The sequence below is a fragment of the Bicyclus anynana genome, chromosome 5 (genome assembly GCF_947172395.1).
Source record: "Bicyclus anynana chromosome 5, ilBicAnyn1.1, whole genome shotgun sequence".
Lineage (NCBI taxonomy): Eukaryota > Metazoa > Arthropoda > Insecta > Lepidoptera > Nymphalidae > Bicyclus > Bicyclus anynana.
Window position 1 is genome coordinate 9,309,713 of NC_069087.1, and position 20,924 is coordinate 9,330,636.

The 20,924-nt window shown below is 35.6% G+C and overlaps 2 protein-coding genes across 3 annotated transcripts in view; one reads left to right on the plus strand and one right to left on the minus strand.

Annotated features, from left to right (window-relative positions):
- Positions 1 to 638: 638 nt before the first annotated feature.
- LOC112052391 (40S ribosomal protein S15Aa) lies at positions 639 to 4,085 on the minus strand. The gene is made up of 3 exons (XM_024091438.2): positions 3,927 to 4,085; positions 3,423 to 3,720; positions 639 to 758 (listed from the first exon to the last, which is right to left on the minus strand). The coding sequence occupies exons 2-3, from the start codon at positions 3,716 to 3,718 to the stop codon at positions 665 to 667; spliced, it is 390 nt and encodes a 129-aa protein (XP_023947206.1). The 5' UTR covers positions 3,719 to 3,720; positions 3,927 to 4,085; the 3' UTR covers positions 639 to 664.
- Positions 4,086 to 4,829: 744 nt separating this feature from the next.
- Positions 4,830 to 20,924, plus strand: part of LOC112053290 (protein sidekick) — a 78,175-nt gene continuing 62,080 nt past the window's right edge. For both annotated transcript variants that reach the window (XM_052881499.1, XM_052881498.1), the window contains exon 1: positions 4,830 to 5,421. In XM_052881499.1, coding sequence (XP_052737459.1) covers positions 5,343 to 5,421 — 79 coding nt within the window. In that variant the 5' untranslated portion in view covers positions 4,830 to 5,342. The remainder of the gene's footprint in view (positions 5,422 to 20,924) is intronic.

Here is a 20,924-nt window from a genome sequence, read left to right on the forward strand (position 1 = left end):
GCCACTGCTTGTTCTTCTCATAGACGTGTGCTATTTTCGACCACGCATGACACCGGGACGAGAGGATTGCCTTTACAGCACATAATAGGAGCCCTTTGTAGGAGAGCATCCAAAGAACATGCCGCGGCTATACAATTATTACTCAAAACAACAAGAAACACAATGATCAGGAAAAGCAATCATTTACTTGGACCTATGCAACTAAATAGGCTATTTTTTTGTCACCTTGGTAAAATATTTATACATACAAATCTTGGTAAAATATAAACATATAAATGTAGTCAGTATGCATATGATGCGACCAACAACATATCTCATGAAGAAAAATAGACAAATATCAACAACTAGAAAGAAAGAAAGATTTTCTTCTTTCTTTTTCTATTTCCGTTTCAAATTTCAGCCAAATTGGTTCAATTATTGCAGTGTTAAAGAGTAATAAACTTTCGCATTTATAATGTGATTAGTGTGATGAAAGAGATGGGGACTGGGACCATTGGTTGATATTTATGTGTTTATCTTTAAAAGATAATATTATGTTAATGGTCACATCTTAGACCTATAGATGATTTACTAGGACAGAGAACATGCTAACTCAAGACTAAATATTCTTTAGTAAAAATAAAAATGAAACAATCTAATACATTTTCAAATATATTGTTTAAACTTAGAAAAAGAAACCTAATATTTTTCCTCCGAGATGTTTCCTTCTGGCTTCTTCATGGTCCATGATACCACCACTTGTTGTTAAGACAAGGTATCTGAAATTAAATGAAAAAAAAAAAATCAATATTTGAAATGTACTGAAAAGAAAGAAATTTCCGATTATACCCTAAAGATTTTTAATTATACTATTATGACTTATATCAAAGACATCAAAACCTACAACCAGGTCACAATTCCTGAGATCTGCTTAGAATGCCTCTGCCCCATAATACACCCAGCATCGAAAGATTAAATTCATGGAATGCCAAGATAAGGTTGTTTTATTCCTGCTCAGATAATTTTTATTTCACAAAAACTAGCAAATATTAGGCAAATTTGTAAATCCACCACTGTACCCAATGATGATGATTCATGACCAAAGTAATGTTGGGCTTATTCTCAGTGGGGTGCTCTTCATAAATGCAAAAATGGGAGACGCATTACGAGTCTGACACTGTAATTTTTAGAAAAATGTAAATATAAAGAAAAATTCACTGAAAGTCATAAGCCTTAGCAAGGTAGTGCCTGCTTCCAATCTTTACTGTCCTGAGCAAGGTAATATGTTTACTCTTCCACTCGGTTTAACTGGCATAAGATAAGAAGAACTCATCAAGAAATCTTTGGACTAATATCTCTTACATTCTATCACATTACATTCTCTGTGTATAATATGTAACATTCTCTTACGTTCTATCACATTGAAAGAGAGAGCTTATGCTATCTTTTTAATTACAATGGGACAAAAGAGAGGAATATGAAGACATGATTGTCTCATAATTACTAGGAACATCCTAGACCTACAGCACTATCAGCTCCATGAGTAAATATTTTTAAACAGCTGTAGCAAATGCACTATGCTGTGATAGTTTATTGGACAAATGTTAAGACTAGAAGTAATTATTATAGCATGCAATGGCGCATTTGGAGATACATAATATATATATACTAAGTGGACTGAGGATATCAAGTGGGTTACAGGGAGCTACTGGATTCTGGCGGCTCTACTGCTGTGCTTAGAGATTCATGCAAGAGGCTTATGTCTAGCAGTGGACATCTATCGGCTGATAAGGTAACATATACACAGGCTTACATATGCTTGTGAGTACTTTGGAGCTAGATTGTGATGTGTTATTATTTATGTTTATTTATTTATTAGTGATAACTTCTTATGTAAGGGTAAATCATTTCATAATATAACATGTTACAGCACCACATTATCTGGCTTCACTTTCTCTCAAGCATACTGCAGGTTATTTAAGTTATCACTTCTGTCCAGCATTCTGAGACACACATTTTTATTTATTTATAACAGTCACATAACAAATATAGTGTGTATCCCACCATTTAGAAGTCTGTATTGCTTAGACCAGTGATATGCACAAGATCTTTAGGTAGAGTTAGACGTTATACATAGAAACTGTACAAAATCAAAATTATCTTCCCCGAAAAAGGTTTGTAATGAATCCTCATATAGTCAGCACATTTTAGCATCTATGAAGTGCATGTCTCTGGCTTAGACAACAACCCTAATTGGAGCATTGTATACTGGAAATTAGTATATTGGAAATACATTCTCAATCCCCCTAAATCAAATAAAAAACAAAAAAAGTTGTAAGTACATTAAATAAGGCTGATAATAATTAATTAATGAAAAATGATGTAGACAACAGCATTAACAATGTTTACTACAGAGCAACATCAAACTGTGCTATTGGCATTTGTTTTGGCACAACATATCAAATGACAACCAACAAGAACTATTGGTGATCCGCGGTAGTTGTGCGGAATAATATCAAATTATTAAGGCATACATTCTAACAGGTGATTATAGTATATTGAAGCTATAAACACATTCATGTGAGCATTGCATCCTACAAAAACTTGATTCAAAGAAAAAGTAACATTATTAAATAATTTTGATTCCTTTTCCTCAGTTCTTTATTTAGCTCCTCTAACTATGTCTCTGAAAACAATTTTGTTATTGCCAGAAACCTTGTCAAGTTAATTGTTTTTCTAACAGTCAATATTATAAACTATACAAGAGCCTTCCTTGATGAGTACTGTTTACCAACAAAGAAATTAGAAATGAAGGTAGAAAATGTATGTCATTTCATAACTTATTTATTGTAATAGTATGGTTTGTGTATAAATTGTTATATAAAAAACATATTAACCATATGTAATAAATTTATTTTCATGAATTTAAGAAGCAGTTAATTATAATTATTATTAGGTCTGAAATGACTAGTGATTTATAGCCTCATTTTTAATTTGTTTGTTGGAAAACAGTACTCATCAAGAAAGGCTGGAGTAGTGGCAATACTTTTTGTTGCAATTTTATAGATAGTTTTACAACACATTCTAATAAAGAAAACAAATAACAAACAAAAAGTGAACATTAAAAATATAACACAAGTCAGGATTTTATTGTTAAATAGATACACAGGTTGTAATTTAAATTAAATATAATAGGATAATAATTAATGAATAAGATGTCACTACTCACTAATACTACAACACCAAACATATATATGTTTACTCTATTACCTTATAAATAGACCACATTTTATAGAATTTAAAATAATATATCAAAAAAATAAATGAAAGGTAAAAAAGTTCTGTTTAGAAAGTCATTTTTTGATACTTGTTCAATCTATAAAATATTTATATTTAATTTTAAGAAGAGTATTTACTTAATAGGTACTTGAATGGATGCTTACCCAAATTGCCGGGATGGAAGAAGGTTGGTCCACCTTTCGATATCATTGATAGGCACGTCAAATCTTGGCGAGATAACACCACATTTGTTTAGTCTTCCAGTGAGGTTAACTACTATTTTACCGGCTCTGTGATCATCAACTATTTCAAATTCACCAATGTATCCATGCTTCATCATCACAGTAAGAAACTTGACGATCACTTTTGAACATGGCCGGATGAGCACTTGCCTCTTGCCTCTTTTCTCGGCATTGTGTATAGATTTAAGAGCATCACTCAATACGTTCATACGCACCATGGCTGAAAAATCACAAGTTAAACATGAAATACGTAGAGGTTGGGAACTACAACTACATGAGTAGCTGTCAAAACACAGTAAACACAGGTTGTGTTTAGTTAAGATTCTTAGCTTTTCATAAAATACAATTTCCTCGGAAATACACAAACGACCTAATCACATGAAAACTCATGTATTTTGTTTAAAAATTAGCAAATTCCATGATTACCTAGGATTTAAAACCCGCCTCGACAATCCGCAATGACAGGTTAACCCAAAAAGAAAGATTAAAAAATTTGACATTTGGCCATAGACTAAAAAAAGGTTTACATTCAACAGATAATAAAAACTAACTGTAATGATACGTTCCACAAGCCGACCGTAAAGATCACGCCTCAGACCAATTACAAAAGGACCTATCTTGCTAGACGTTACCCTCTGTCAAAGATCAAGAATAAACGATCATCATTCATTCATCTATTGTAACTCGTTTATAAAAAATGTAGCTATAAAACGATGATGAAGATGTTTCATTTCAATCACAATCGTTTCGTCGCGTAAAGAGCTCCCTAAAAATGCTGGTTTTGGTAGCTCTGTACAAAAACGTTTACCACAGTAAAACATCGATTCTACAGAGTTAAAATAAACGCGTAATTTGCTTAAACCATGCATTATCAGTTAGTATTTAGTAATATAATATTATTTTTAATATTCATACACCTGTCAAGGTAGAAAGTTTAAGGGTATGTATCTAAAGAAACAAACTTTAAATCTTGCATTTTGTAATGATTATATGAATTATTATAATTATAGATCGTTGATTCTTGTTCTTTGACAGAGGGGAACGTCTAGCGAGACAGGTCCCTATATAATTTGTCTGAGGTTTGTTATTATATGTATACATATTTATCTATTATTTATGTATCTAAGATATTTATATTTTGTCAAATATCGCACGTTTATTTTTTCTATTTTCATGTTTTATCTTCAAATGAAAAATTATTATTAAATGAAAAAATACGTAGACAGAGAGAAAATTGTATAAACAAAATCCTTTAATATCTGTATTTATAAGTCTATGGTAGAAGTTTAGAACGAATGATTGACTGAAGCAAAATGAGTGAATCCAAACGAATGTTCTTTTGTTTGTATTCGTACGCGGCAGATCTGTATGCACGCGTTTTGCTATCGTCGTTCAAATAAGTTCAAAGTGATTGTGAAGCAAAGTTTTTGAAACTTTCAAAGTTTTGTGAAGTCATTAAACTAATTTTCTGTGAAGTGTTCAGTATATTGTGAATCAAATTGAAGCTTTTTTTAATGATTTTAAGTCAAAGATACGTTTGCCACTGTAGAATGTAGTAATACTTTACGGGACACAAAGTTGAGTGAACTTTCGTACATTGTTAGCAGGAATCATAAGTTAATTCCACAGGTGATCGTAATGTTGTGACAAAACTTAAACCTAGCAACCATTTAATAATGACTATATACTTACGAAGCTTTAAGAAAACCCGACAGGATTTGTCTCAAGGAAACGTTCGAAAAACAATCGTGACTGAATCGTGAAGTTCTGAAATGCTGTTGTGGGAACATTTCAAACGTGTTATGGAAAAATTGAAGAATTAGCTTAGCACGGCTGATCAAGATGGTTTTGAACAAAAAGTGTGGTGTCTTTGTTATTCTTCTGTTCTCTATTCAAAATTCCTTGACAGCAGACACTGCAAGTAAGTTTTATAATTTAGGATTTAGGTAAATTGAATTAAAATCTCTTTAATTAATCTCATGTAAAGAACTTAATGAATGTAAAACGTTCAGGGTACAAATGCGGAGACACCCTGTAAGGTATTAAAGTTCACCTATATCAATTTTGATGTAACTTTTAGTCTTGCCTGTGTTGTCTACTAGTACTACACAGTGTTCTGATAAATTTAAAAAGTAAATTTTTTTGTTGTTTAATATAATATACCTATTATGTACAACCTTGAGCTGTGATAACCCAGTGGATATGACCTCTGCCGTCGTTTCAGAGGGTGTAGGTTTGAATCCGGTTTGGGGCATGCACCTCAACATTTCAGGCGTGTGCATTTTAAGAAATTATTTATCACGTCACGTCACGAAGAAGGAAAAACATAGTAAGAAAACCTGCAAACCTGAGAATTTTTTTGATTCTCTATGTATGTAAAGTGTGCCAATCTGTATTGCAACACAGTGGTGGACCTAACCCCTCTCATTCAGAGAAGAGACCCATGCTCAACAGTGAGCTGAAAATAGCCCTGCGCTGGTCTGGTGGTAGGCACAGGCTGTGACTGTTTTAATCTACTTACTCTATATCATCACACTACATAATTTTTATAGTAATATGAAATGGAAATATGGCAGCTATTAGATATTAGTACAGTCTGATAACTATCTGCTGAATACCAGTAGGCTAATTCTCTATTACCTACCATCTGTTTCAGCTCTATTACTTACCTATATACTTATTATCAAACATTTTTTTGCATACTTACCTTAAAAAAGTTCTGTCTCACGAATACCTAAATAGGTCAGATACTCTTGGGACTGCTTTGGGATTGCTCAGTTCTTGATTTATTCTTCATTATCCAGTAGGTGGCAGCAGTCAAAGTTGTCCCTATTTGATTGAACAAGACGCTCATATCAATGTTTCCACTTACTAAAACACTCTTGAAAGTCAGACTTCGGAATCACCAATTGTGCTTCTGTTGCATTAACAACAGTCTCTCTCTTATCAAATCAATGTCCCTTATGTTATTTTCAAAATTGCAGTGGTTTTCTCATTATTGCATTAGGCAACCCTTTCAAAACTTCAGCCTGTAGGAGCATATTCAAAGTGCAATGCTCAATCTCCTCGTGATGAATTAATCATCTCCTGAACTTAAGGTCCCCTAGATAAATGTTTTACTAGCTATTAATAATTCAGTATGTGTTATATTATTAGTGTTGTGTGTGTATTATCATATCATATCATATTTCCAAATTCATAACATCTTCTAGACGCTATTCATAGAGTCAGTTATGTCCGAGTTGTGGTGGCCTGTAATGATATGACTCAAAATTTAGCCCAGCCAACATCTACGGTTGGCCTAGTGCCGCCAATTTCAACTTTATTGGACGCCTGGCAACCTATCTGGTTAATAGGTACCTGTCTTTCTTAATAACTATAAAAAATTCCTTTATAGATGCATACCATCATTAATTCAAATCACACAAACTCTTGGAATATTTTTGGTTTGGTAACAATCACGTCATCAACCCATATTCGGCTCACTGCCGAGCTCGAGTCTCCTCTCAGAATGAGAGGGGTAAGGCCAATAGTCCACCACGCTGGCCCAATGCGAATTGGCAGACTTCACATATGCAGAGAATTAAGATAATTCTCTGGTATGCAGGTTTCCTCACGATGTTTTCCTTCACCGATTGAGACACGTGATATTTAATTTCTTAAAATGCACACAACTGAAAAGTTGGAGGTGCATGCCCCAGACCGGATTTGAACCCACACCCTCAGAAATCGGAGGCAGAGGTCATATCCACTGGGCTATCACGGCGCTAACAATACAATCCCTAAAATATAAAAATTTCGAAATTAAGTATATCTTACAAATTACTAAAGAAAGTCAGAGAGTCAGTAAAACTTTTTGTTTGGTAAAGAAAAGTTTTTAGACGTCCTTACATAATAACTTTATTATAAAACGAAAGTTGCCTGCCTCATCTGTTTGTTTAAACACATTACGAAAAGTACATAGTGATTTATGACATGACCGGCCGCGATACTGCTCCTCGTGCTGCCGCGATGTTGCCCTGCCAGAGGTGCTAACAGGCGACCAGTGAAGAGAAACACCCGTCCGATGGCGTTGTCTGGTGGGAGGCTTCGGCCGTGGCTAGTTACCACCCTACCGACAAAGACGTACTGCCAAGCGATTTAGCGTTCCGGTACGACGTCGTGTAGAAACCGAAAACGGGTGTGGATTTTCATCCTCCTAACAAGTTAGTCCGCTTCCATCTTAGACTACATCATCACCATCAGGTGAGATTGTAGTCAAGGGCTAACTTGTAAAGAATAAAGAAAAAAGGTCTAACTCTTCCGTATCAACAAAATGAATGAGATAGCAGTATTTCCGGTTGCGACGTTATTGGTTGAATTTTGTCTACTTCTCTTCACGAGGTTATTTCGTTGGTCGCATGTTAACGCCACTGGCAACACACTGCTCTACTCGCGAAAATACTCGATCAAGTAATCGTGGAAATATACCCGCAAATATTCGCAGCTTGACAAGTAACGTGGCCACACAACTTCCCTGCTTACTTTCCTCGCTACTTCTCGCACCACTCGAGCAGCGTCTGTCTGCGGAACGAGATATCATAATTTGGCATAAGGCGAGTAAGCCACTAAAAGCCAAATTTATATCATTATCCGTTAACTGCATTTTATTAACATATGAGGTTCTATTTTAGACCCGTACATGTAAATATATGTATGGTTCTATGAGTACTCTTGATTTAGAAGACTGCTGCTATAAGTAGTTTCCGTATTTAAAATGAAACTTTTGTAGCGAATTTTTTATTAAAGCAAATAATTATGTCATTATGTCATCGCCGGATAAAATTGTTCTGAGTAAATACAATCTCGGTAGTTGAAATGAGCGTTTACGCTCGGGTACCCGAGCAAAGTCGCCTCGGTTCGCTAGTAACGTACTCGTGACATAGAGCCACACATCGCGCGAGTATAAAGTTATACACAACTCAATCAAGTGAGCTAACAACAAACTTCACTAACTTAGAGTGGTGCTAAAATATTCAATATAAATTAACGCCTGTCCTCCACAATTTGCTTATGAATAGCGAGGGAGCTTCCTAGCAACTTAATGTTCCTCCGTCCACTGAAATGTAACTGAGATGTTTGCAATAACTTGGATTTCCATTCCAAGTTATTGCAAACATCTCAGTTACATTTCATACAGGTCATTAACATACATAGCTATTGCAATGGGCTCATTCTACATGTATTACGAGTATCTCTATCTGTGTTCCTCTCCATCTGATGAAGGTATTATCTTCGTACAAAGCCCTGTCCTTCGGTTAATGCGAAAGTTATACAATTGGCCATAATTCCCGTCTCTCGATGAATAGGAATTTCGTTATCGTGTTAGGCTCGGAATGTTATTTCGGTCGCCGGTTTTTCGCTGCCAGTGCTAACATGCTACCCAATGAAGATAAATAAACTTAACATTAAATTGAATATTTTGAAGAACCCCCGAAGGTCATGAAATTATTAATTAAGTAGGTACACTCCCGATCAAGTCATCAATATTATCTTTCAATGCGCCTTCATTTGAGACCCCACTCGAGTATATTTGCAGACATACTGTTACACTTCCCCACTTTCACACCCCAGAACTTTAAACGGCTCAACCGATTTTCAACAAAAAAATTCGCAAATAAGTCAGACTAATTTGAAATTGCTTCATCCGTTCTGGATCTGTGGTGCCAGAAGACAGACTGTCTTCAAAAATGTCTTATAACTCAGGCTGTATGGACAACAATGTTTGCTTCTCGCCGTTGGGGAGAAATTAAAGATAACTCGAAAATGTCGTTAAACGTTGTAGCAAACTTATTTTGATAAAGTAATCATTTATACTTCTATCTTTACTTTATCAAAAAAAGTTTATCATTAAAATAGAATTATCAAGATTTGTTTGATATAAGTAAATTGCCGGGTGGTTAGGGTAGACCAGGGCCGGGCATGGGCATATTTCCTTTTGTCTATACGAGTATGTCTCCAAGAGATTATCTCGTTGGTCGCAAGTTAGCTCCACAGAATTATTCATTTACGACATACATGCCTCATTCCCATAGGGGTAGGAAGGGACCACGTCCTTCCACTTGCTACGATCCTTACATTTTACCCTTGATTCTTCCATTCTCATGTTAGTTATTTTTTTTTATTCTTTACAAGTTAGCCCTTGACTACAATCTCACCTGATGGTAAGTGATGATGCAGTCTAAGATGGAAGCGGGCTAACTTGTTAGGAGGAGGATGAAAATCCACACCCCTTTCGGTTTCTACACGGCACGCTAAATCGCTTGGCGGTACGTCTTTCCCGGTAGGGTGGTAACTAGCCACGACCGAAGCCTCCCACCAGCCAGACCTGGACAAATTAAGAAAATCTCAATCTGCCCAGCCGGGGATCGAACCCAGGACCTCCGTTTTGTAGTTAGTTATTTCATTGCGTTAATACATAATTATACTATAGTATGCGCATTATCATCTGAGTCGTCCGGTCATAAAAGTCAAAAAAGATAGGAATGTGCAGCGCGCCTACCTGCGCACCCTAATTATCGATAAACGGCTACCTGCGCACGTGCTAATGATGAGTCAATAATGATTTGGACGATTCTGATTGGTCGGTTTCTAATGTAATTGCATTGCGTATTTTTTTTGCTATAAATGTGTTTACTGCAATTAAATAAATACATTCATGTGTTACTCGTTGCGCACTATGGATACTAATATATAATAAATTTGGCAGAAGACGAAGATTCTGATGATGAAGACTCAGATGAAGATTAATTTTATTTAGTTAATAATTATATAATATGAAATATGTATTATATTAAATCAAATATTGTTAATTTTTTTAATTTTGTGAACAAGATACGATAATAAACTTTACTTATCGATAATATGTCTTTCATTGTTACACCCTTCACTAGACGGCTCCATAAGACCCATAAGTGCAAGCGAGATAGATATAGAGAAATGATTTATGGCCCTAAGACTCAGTTGTTAATGCTATTAGTATAACTACATTCTATGTATGCACATTGTGTCAGCCACTGACGTTTGTCGCAATGTGCATGACATCATGCCGATCGCGACAATCACACGATCAGTTTTATCGGGCGTCAAGCTGTTAGAGCTGCAGGCATGTGAGATTACCTGATCGTCAGTGGCTGACACAATGTGACGGTGATTACATTGTACAATAACATAACACTGCGTGGCGCAGTGGATCGTGACCCTCCTTTCTGCATCTACGGCCGTGGGTTCGATACCCACTACTGGGAAATATTTGTGTGATGGACATGGGTGTTTTTCAGGGTGGTCTGTGTCATGACAAAAATGACATATTGCGTTCATTCGTAGACAATTTATGAACAATGTATGAATCTGTTGACGTGCCAGTTAATAACATAATTTAGATATACCTACCTACATAATTGAAATTGTCCATTTGTACTAAAATAGATGTACGTTTTTTTCAGTAATCATACAATCACATCGCAATTTGCAATGCAAGCACTATTGGTGTTGTGTGTTTTTCATCTGAACGAAGAGACAATATTGGACTGTGCGTATTTATAGCACAATAGGCGTTTCATACCATTTGCTCTACTTCTTTTGTTTCGTAGACGAACTTATTTTGGAGTATGCCAACAATATCCTCACTTAATTCGAGTTTGCATATTATAGCATCAACGAGCACAGAAGATTAAAGTCAATGTCAATTTTAGTTTTTAGTTGATGGATTTAAGTAGAACACCACATAACAGCGTTTTAATTTTTTTAACAAAAAGAATATTTGCCATATCTTTTAAATATGACCAATATTCCCATTCCCCTCCAACTAGTTGGGAAATACTGTATTAGGTGGGTACGACAATAGACCAACGAGGCGGGGATTGAACCACCACCCAACTATGATGAGTTCGACCACTCTTATCGTTGCTCTTATTGAGGCTCTTTACTTGTCATTATATATAGAATACTAGAAGACGCCCCGTGATTTCACTACGGTAATGAAATATAGCCTCACAAATAACGTGGTGTTCTAATTGGTAAAAGAATTTTCAATATCGGTTTAGTAGATCCCTAGATTACCCCTAAAACCTGACAAACTTTACTTCTTTATAATATCAGTATAGTTAAGATAATATTTTTTTTGGGACATGTATTTTTTAAAATAATTATTTGTTTCTTTAGTTTACTTGTAGACCTACAGTTATTTCCTTCAGCAAACAAATGCAAAACGCACTTACGTATTGTTATTTATTTTGTAGCTACAGTAGTAGTTGGCCACGCCCTAAAGTTGCGCTACTGTAGGAGTATAATGAAGAATGAATGAGGTCAAGATATGTAAAAATACACTTGCCCATTAATTGTCTAAATTACTCCCACTAACTGAAGAGGTTGAGAGGTACTCATTTCATTTGTCTTACATTAGAAAATTAGCTACGCGTGTCATTGAACTGTCTGTATCCTGCTGCATGCTATGAATATTTAATCAACTTCTAAAAAACAGTTTATTTTATTTTCCATGCGTTTAGTTTATGTGTATTTAGATATACTGTACTTGCCGACGCCCCTCGGTTTCACCCTCGTAGGTAGTAAATAACGCGCGAGAATATGGGAATAAAATATATCCTACGGCACTCGCAAATAACGTGACTTTCTAGTGGTAAAAGAATTTCGAAAATCGGTTTAGTAGATCCAGAGATTTCCTTCTACAATACCACAAACTTTATTTCTTTAAGATAATGTTACCTATATAGTGAATGCCTCGTTACCGTGATACATGGATGAATTATACTCTATGTTACTAGCTGACAATGTAGCTTTCCATTTAAAATCGATTCCGTAGTTTAGCCCATTCGTAACAAACCAACAAAAAATCAAATCTTACCTGTTTAATATGTGAGTTTAGATTGTTATCAATATTAGTGACTATATAATATGTTAACCTAATCTAAATGGGTACAATAACTTGCAGGGGTTCCGCTACAATGTAATTCCCACCTCTGGGAATAAAGCCACTTTGACAGTCCATGCTCTAGCCATTACGCGCCGTTATAAAGACCAGCAGCCGAGGAGAAGTTATACATAATAATTAGGAGCAAGTTTAACGTAACAGTGCCTGCATTGTAATACTCCTACTAACCTATAACCCTAACATATCTACTGCTAATCGTTTTGTATAGTGACAATTTATTTATGAGTATTTAGAAAATTTTCTTCGAATTGCTCGGAAATAGCTTATATTATAAAATATCAAAAATACTATTGACTATTCTAGTTTATCAGAAGTACAAAAATCAATATAATTTAAAAACAGTAGTAAGTAAGCCTTGATGTCAGATCATCCTGTAGAGTATGTCGTACTATTTACGAGACATCCTGTATACAGGTCTACAGAACAGATACAGAAGATCAGATCTTTGAATTCCCAATACGTTACTTTACGTTAGTGACTGTTTAAATTGGGCACTTATTATTATCTTAATACTTTTATTTTGATATGCGTTTTTAAAGAGATTTTAAAAAAATGTTGAATTTGACCTTTTCATATCGTATGTTAAAAAGTTAAAAACACTATAACCTATAACATCAAACCCCAATTCAGAGGCAATTACTTATCTTTATCATATATTCAATATTTTAAGTTATTTTTTTTAACAAGTACTTAAATAATTATAAAAAATAAAAATCTCCACTACCTAACCTGCTCGCACCTAGTCATAGTCATCTGCCTCGCGTATTTTGTATAGCGATTAATAATAACGTTTTTGTAATTGTTGGTTTTAATATGACCATGGTATAAGTACCATTTTGAAATTCTCTTGACGAACTCCTGAATTTGATATCTATATCGCAATATTCGATAAAAAAAAATACCTCGAGTCTATTATCGTCTCACAGTACTGTTGTTTCTTTTAATTTCACCTAAATAAGGACTAAATAATTAAGAAGCATCTAACAATAATTATCTTAAATATGTACGTAAATCCGTGCAAATTTTTTTTTGGCAACTCAACTTATATTTGGCTCACTGCTGAGTTGGGGTTAATTTCTTAAAATGCACACAATTGAAAAGTTGGAGGTGCATGCCCCGGACCGGATACTCACGTACCCTCCGGAATCTGAGGAAGACGTCATATTCACTTCGCTATCAAGGCTCTCAATGATATGAGGTATTAAAGAATATTACGATTACATACATACATACATAAAAGATACGCTTGAAAAACATTACCCTCCTGACACAGTCGGGTAAAAAAATCGCTCTTCAATAACATGAAAAATATTGAAGGGAAAATGTCACCTTTACCAAGGTATTTTGTAGTTGTAGATCACTGAAGACACCATCCCTATTCGTCGGTAGACTCCTTTGTGAGTGAATAACTCATTCAGGGGTTTCGAGGACGTGAACACGAGCCGCCTCACAGAAATGCATTCACGAGCACGCACGCAAAAGTGCAGCCAGCCTATATTGGTTACACATATTTACCTATACGTCGATAAACTGTGTCTGCGCTTTGTATTTCTATGATTTTTTGATATTTTGACCACTTGCTTTACTTTAAGAGAGTAGATAGCAACTGGGTACAATTTATGTCATTGGTAGATAGGCATTGACTGTCCATTGAATGAAATTTTATATTACCAAAAAATTTGTTTGACACAATAAAAGCAACAAAATTCAAAAATACGGATATACACTTTAAGTCGGGGATTTTTAAAACATTTTAAAATTTTAGGCCTGGGATTTTTAAAATATTTTAATTTTGTTTTATCGCATGTTCTATGCAATATTGTTATTGATCGATCACTGGGTCTATAAGTATAATAAATGTTCTAAATCCCTCTTTCTCTTAAGATATAGAAATCCTGAAGTAACACGTTAACAATATCAATAAAGACTTAATGGTATTAACGGTAGAAAAGAAATCTTTTAATTCTTGTAGGTACGAATAGATGTAACATTATATGCAAATTTTTATCGCTTAAATGGTAAGCAATTGAACATATGTGTCACCTGATGTTAAGTGATTACTTATACTCGTAGTCACTTACTTATTGTAGTATTTTGTGCTTGATCACTTGCAATATTTGTTTGCATGAGGTGAGGCAAGTGTTCACACATTCAGTTTAGTTACTTGCTACTGGCATGCATCAAACAACGTACTGGCTACTGGCTGGTGTACTTTTATATTGTACTCGTGTGGTGTGATACAGATTACAGACGCCAGTAAATAATACTGGCACAAGTGTAAGCGCTAGTAACCCACATCATCGTGCGCAAAGCGTGTGTTACTCCAGCATGTTCAAACAATGCAAGCGCTTAATAATACATAATAACCTACTATTCCGTTTACATAGCCGCTGTGTGTTATATTGTAATTTTTAATCCATATTTTAGGCTCTTGGTTTGAAATATGCATTACTTTGAAATCTTAAACATCGAATGCTTCGCGTTGACATTGTGCAAGTGTATTCCATGCAACTTGTAAACGAAATGCAATTTGAACACTGTAATAAATCGTCTGTCGAACATAGAAACTGTTTTGAAAAGATTCCTAAAGATAATTTTAACTTGTAAGCAAAAAACAAACTACTTATTTCTACGTGCAAGCAGTCATTGGCTGTGACATCAAACAACGTATTGTTTTGCTTGGGAACGCCACAAAATTTAAAGTAGATATTATGATATGTAATACTAATTTAAAAGCGGAAGAGTTTTCATGATGGTTTTGTTTAAACAGATAAAATTTTCTGGATTCTCTGGAACTTCTCGTGTGACTAGAAAAAATAGTTTTTGTACATGATCGCCAATTTCGCGACTTGTGAGAACCTTAAACTTGCTGAGCTTTCATATAGACATAGTAAATAGAATTTCAAAGAGCTTTGAAATTGTGATTAAAGGACTCAATTCCTATACAATTTATAGATAGTTTCTTTTAGTCAAGTTGCATACAAGTCACTTGCACCATGTAAACGTGGCCATTGACTCCCTGAGGGCCAAACTCTGCGCTGTATCAAACTGTGGCATGAAATAACAGTTCTTATTTTGATTTCATTTTTGTAGGACAGCATGATATATTTTCACACATGTTTTATTATCGTTTTTGCTATTTTTAGAAATAGTCCTTTTTTATGAACAAAATGTACTCGTATGTTCGTAAATACAACAAGAATGTAGCTATTCTTCTATGAAAGCCATGTTCTGTCATTGCTGGTTATAACAACCCACCATGTGATGCCTAGTGCATATAGTATTTATTGGTTTGTGTGGGTCTGTGGACTATGTTATTTATGTACTCGTAATAGCTCTCCAAAAATATGTACTTACATCATTTATAGTTCCGCCTCTACATTGGTTTCTATACTAATAATATTATAGAGGTAAAGTTTGTGTGTTTGTAATATTGTAAGGGGTAATCTTTGGATCTACTGAACCGTTTTTGAAGTGCCATAGGCTATATTTTATCTATTTTAACCGTATTTCCACGAGAACGGGAACTACGCGGGTGAAACCACAGAGCATCTGCTGTTTTTAAGTAGCTAAAGTGCAATGAAATTAATTTAATATTAACACAACAGAGACGTGATAGCCTCTATGGATATGACCTATGCCTTCGATTCAAAGGGCGTAGGTTCGAATCCGGCCCAGGGTATGCACCGCCCAACTTGCAATGTGCAAACGGTGAATGAAAAACATCGTGAGGAAACCTGCATACATAAGAATTTTCTCAATTCTCAACGTGTGTAAAGTCTGCTAATCCGCATTTGCCAGCGTGGTGAACCAAAGCCTAACTCATCTCATTCTGAAAGGAGACTCGTGCTCAACAGTGAATCGAATATGGGTTTTTAATAATGATGATGATTACCACAACATTGCTGAAAGATTTTATCGTAAATGGGCAAGTTTTGCAACCATCCGAGTTTCTTATTTATGAGCCTGTTCTCGGGTACACGTCTCAAAGTGAATTGATATTAGCATAATTTCGGAAGTAAGTACAAAAGTGCATTTTTAGTGCGAAAGCCAGCGGCAACGGAGGCCCGCGGTAAACATGCTAATAAAGGCCCGAGTCTCGGAAGCTTTAAACACACTGCCGCTCTAAGAAGCAGCTGCAGGAGTTCTCTTGTATGGAGTTATTAATATTAAAACGTGTCGCGGCACGAGTAAATACTGGCTCTGGAGTTCTCCTTCCTAGTATAGGTGCAATGTTTTTGAATCTCCTGAGAGATTTACTTTAAATAGCACTATTTCTGTGTATCCAAAGTTAAGCTCCTGTTAACTACTAACGGATGCTACGCGGTTTTTCGCTGAAAATATAGCTTTCCATTGGGGTGAGAATTTTTACAATCTGTACAGCGCTTTAGCCTTGGCAAACAAACTTACTTTTACATGATTATAATATTAATAAGACATCCTATGACTAGAAGTGGACGTTGGGTGATAATGGATATGAGAATGATGAATGCACCTCTAATTTGTTAATAAATTAGCTTAGTAACTAACAGGTAAAGGCAGATAAGGACTGCTTTAATCTATACTAATATTATAAAGCTGAAGAGTTTGTTTGTTTGTTTGATTGATTGAACGCGCTAATCTCAGGAACTACTGGTCCGATTTGAAAAAATCTTTCAGTATTAGATAGCCCATTTATCGAGGAAGGCTATAGGCTATATATTATTCCCGTATTCTTACGGGAACGGGAACCACGCGGGTAAAACCGCGCGGCGTCAGCTAGTATGGTATATTTAACCAACAGTTTACAGTGACGATAGGTACTTACAGTTTTCAATAACCCAATCTCTGTAATCTGATAACGAATTGATATGTTGGCTAGATAAAAGATATGTAATATTATATGAAACCGACCATCAGCCTGAAAACCGTTCCCTACCGTTTCTCATTAATAATTGCGCTCAGATTTCATTGTGGGTTTAATTATTTACTAAATTCTAACTTGTACCACAAAAAAATGTTTTATAATAATAACGAATCAAAAAGCAACTTAACAACTTCGATATGACCGTATGTTTACAATTCAAAAAATATTGAAAGAAAAGCTGAACCGTTTGTTGACATTTTCCGACGTGCTCCACTCTGTAACAATCATCTTGTGTTCAGTTTACATTTCCATGAAAAGTTGGTAAAAGGATCGTAGTTCAACTTGTACACGAGCATCTGGAATATTAGGTACTTTCGATAATAAAGTTCGTCAGAGACAAGTGTAAATGATGAATGACTAGCTGTGTTTCGACGGCCTCCGTGGCGCAAGTGGTATGCGGGGTGGATATACAAGATGGAGGTCCTGGGTTCGATCTCCGACTGGGCTGGATTGAGGTTTTCTTAATTTGTCTGGCTAGTGGGAGACGTACCACCAAGCGATTTGGCGTTCCTGTACGATGTCGTGTAGAAACTAAAAAGGGTGTGGATTTTCATCCTCCTCTTAACAAGTTAGCCCGTTTCCATTTTAGATTGCATTATAACTTACTATCAGGTAAGAATGTAGGCTAACTAACTTGTAAATAATTAAAAAAAAATGTGACATGCGCTATTCTATATCGATGTTTTTTTGAGTCCCTAGTGCGAGTTTCGAATTCACCTTTACCTCTCTCAGTCTAACACGATGATATAGAAAGAGAAAGATAGAGTAAATTCGAACTTGCGAGTTATAAAAACAATGATAAGGAACAGCGTTGCTGTTTCGTCGATGTAGTATGATAACACTTGACCTCTTGTGATAAAAATTCACTTTTCTTCTGGGAATAATTAAAATAATGTTGCAACAAAATTTCGTTAACTTTTTACGATAACGTACTATTCTAATGTTCAATAACCTATTTATGAAGTAACCGGACAAGTGCGAGTTATTGTCGCGTATCGAGAGTACCAAGAACTCTCTATAGTATGTACTCGTAGCGTAGGATTGTAAAATCGGAGATTGAGAGAGAAAATCCAGAGAAATTAAAAAATCCCGTCCGTTTTACCGAGAATAGGTTGGCATCTGTAATGAAATTGAATTTCTCTTTTTTAACAAAGCGAATTGAGTTTCTCTATCGTGTAGGTATAGAAGTCGGATGACATGGGGAAAAATTTTGCGGTTCCTGGTATCGGGTTCAACCCAAGCATCCCCTTCTTTATAATTCATGTTGCCCTACAGACCATCTCTGGCCTATTCGAGATGTGATTGAATTAAAAATTTATGGGTAAGAAACTAATCCCTTTACGGAGTTTCTTTATATTGATTAAAAATTATTTAATTTTTTAGTGGGTGAAATGTAATAAAAAATAGTTTTTGTATCTAATACTATATTTAAAATATTTTTACAGGCCATTACCTCCTTCTGCTTAAGTTTTGTCTATGAATATATTTTTTGTTTATGCGGGGTGTAATTTCGCTATTTTTATTGAACTTTTATGGGGTGCCAAAATAAAATGTCACTTTAACAACAAACTTGCCATGGAAATAAGCGATGTCACATCGCTGTAACTTTACAGAATGCTGCAGCAGTTCGTCAGTAATAGATTTTGTTAAGTAGGAAGATGGGAAAACGAATAAATCAAGAATTATTTAATAATAGCGGACGCCCGCGACTTCGTCGGCGTGGAATTCAGTTTCCACAAATCCCGCGGGAACCATGGATTTTTCCGGGATGAAAAGTAGCCTATGTGCTAATCCAGAGTAAAATCTATTTCCATTCCAAATTTCGGCCAAATCGGTTTAGTTTAGTTTAGTCACACCGTTAAAGAGTAACAAACATCCAAACAAACGTCCAACTTTCGCGTTTATAATATTAGTAGGATAATAAACAATTACACCGGCTTCTATGTGTGCAAAGAACTTCAACTAATGCAGCGATTGCATGTGTTGATTGTTTTACAATGGGTATATCGAAAAGGAATTCTCGGAAATTCTCATTATAACGATTTAATGTGTTAGGATTTTTGAAAACCAACATCTGTAGCAAATCTGTTCAAAACTTGGCTAGAAAAAAGTTTTTTAGATTTTCCAACATATTAATTGGAAAGTATTGGAGTATCTCTGCGTAATCAAATTAGAAATGAGGAGATCCGCAGAAGAACCAAAGTCACCGACATAGTTCAACGAGTCGCGAAGCTGAAGTGGCAATGAGCGGGGCACATAGTTCGAAGAGCCGATGGACATTGGGGTCCCAAGGTGCTGGAATGGCGACCCCGTACTACAAAGCGCAGCGTTGGTCGACCCCCTACCAGGTGGACTGACGACATCAAGCGAGTCGCAGGGATTCGCTGTATGCAGTCGGCTGAGTATCGTGATGTTTGGAAGTCCCTACAAAAGGCCTATGTTCTGCATAGGCTAATATGATGATGATGATGATGATTTGGAACGTACGTTTGTGCTGTGGCCTTCCTATTATATGCAAAGGCTCCTTAAAAAAATCTTAAAATGTAATATCTCTATAAAGAATTTTATAAATACCAACATCCGTGAGCTATTAACAACCAATATCGACGTAGACTTGTGTATATGTATATCTAACCTGTGACCTGTGACCTGGAAGGTACAATAGACCAGACACGAATAATACGAGTCACTGTTTGCGCCATTGTCCAATTTCATTTACGAAATTTGGAGTACCGACGCTACTATCTGTGCTATCGATAAATTAATTTCATATACAAAATATTACAATGACAAAATAAAATTTACCCATTTACAGGGTCAATACTATTTTAACAAACATATTTTCTTTATGTATCCGAAATTAAACGGAAACGGCGACACCGTTATGTGCCGTGGTAGCCAAGTGGATATGACCTCTACCTCCGATTCCGGAGGGTGTGGGATCGAAACCGGTCCGAAGTATGCACCTCCAACTTTTTAGTTGGAGGTGCAAATATCACGTCTCAAACGATGAAGGAAAAACATCGTGAGAAAACCGGCATACCAGAGAATTTTCTTAATTCTCTGCGTGTGTGAAGTCTGCCAATCCGCATTGGGCGAGCGTGGTGGACTATTGGCTTAACCCCTCTCATTCTAAGAGGAGACTCGAGCTCTGCAGTGAGCCGAATGTGGCTTGATAATGATGATGAATGAAAATTATGTGCTGTGAATGATATTTCAAAGGAGGTCGGTGTCCATATATGATACTCAGCTGCATTGCATGATGTCGGTGGATTTCATTTTCTGAAAGCCTGAAAGGGAATAAGTTGTTATTGAGATCAGCGGCTTAATGTAAGCTTATGATTTAAATTTTTTTTTTTAATATCTTTAAATTTTGACTGAAACCATTTTTGCAAAAATGAACTGCTTCCAGGTGACACATTACGAACCTCTATTGAAAAAGGTATTTTCCATTTTGTACAATTTGTACGTATAATGCCTACCCTAGTTAGAAAACCTTATGAACACCACTGGTGGTCGTTCATTGAAA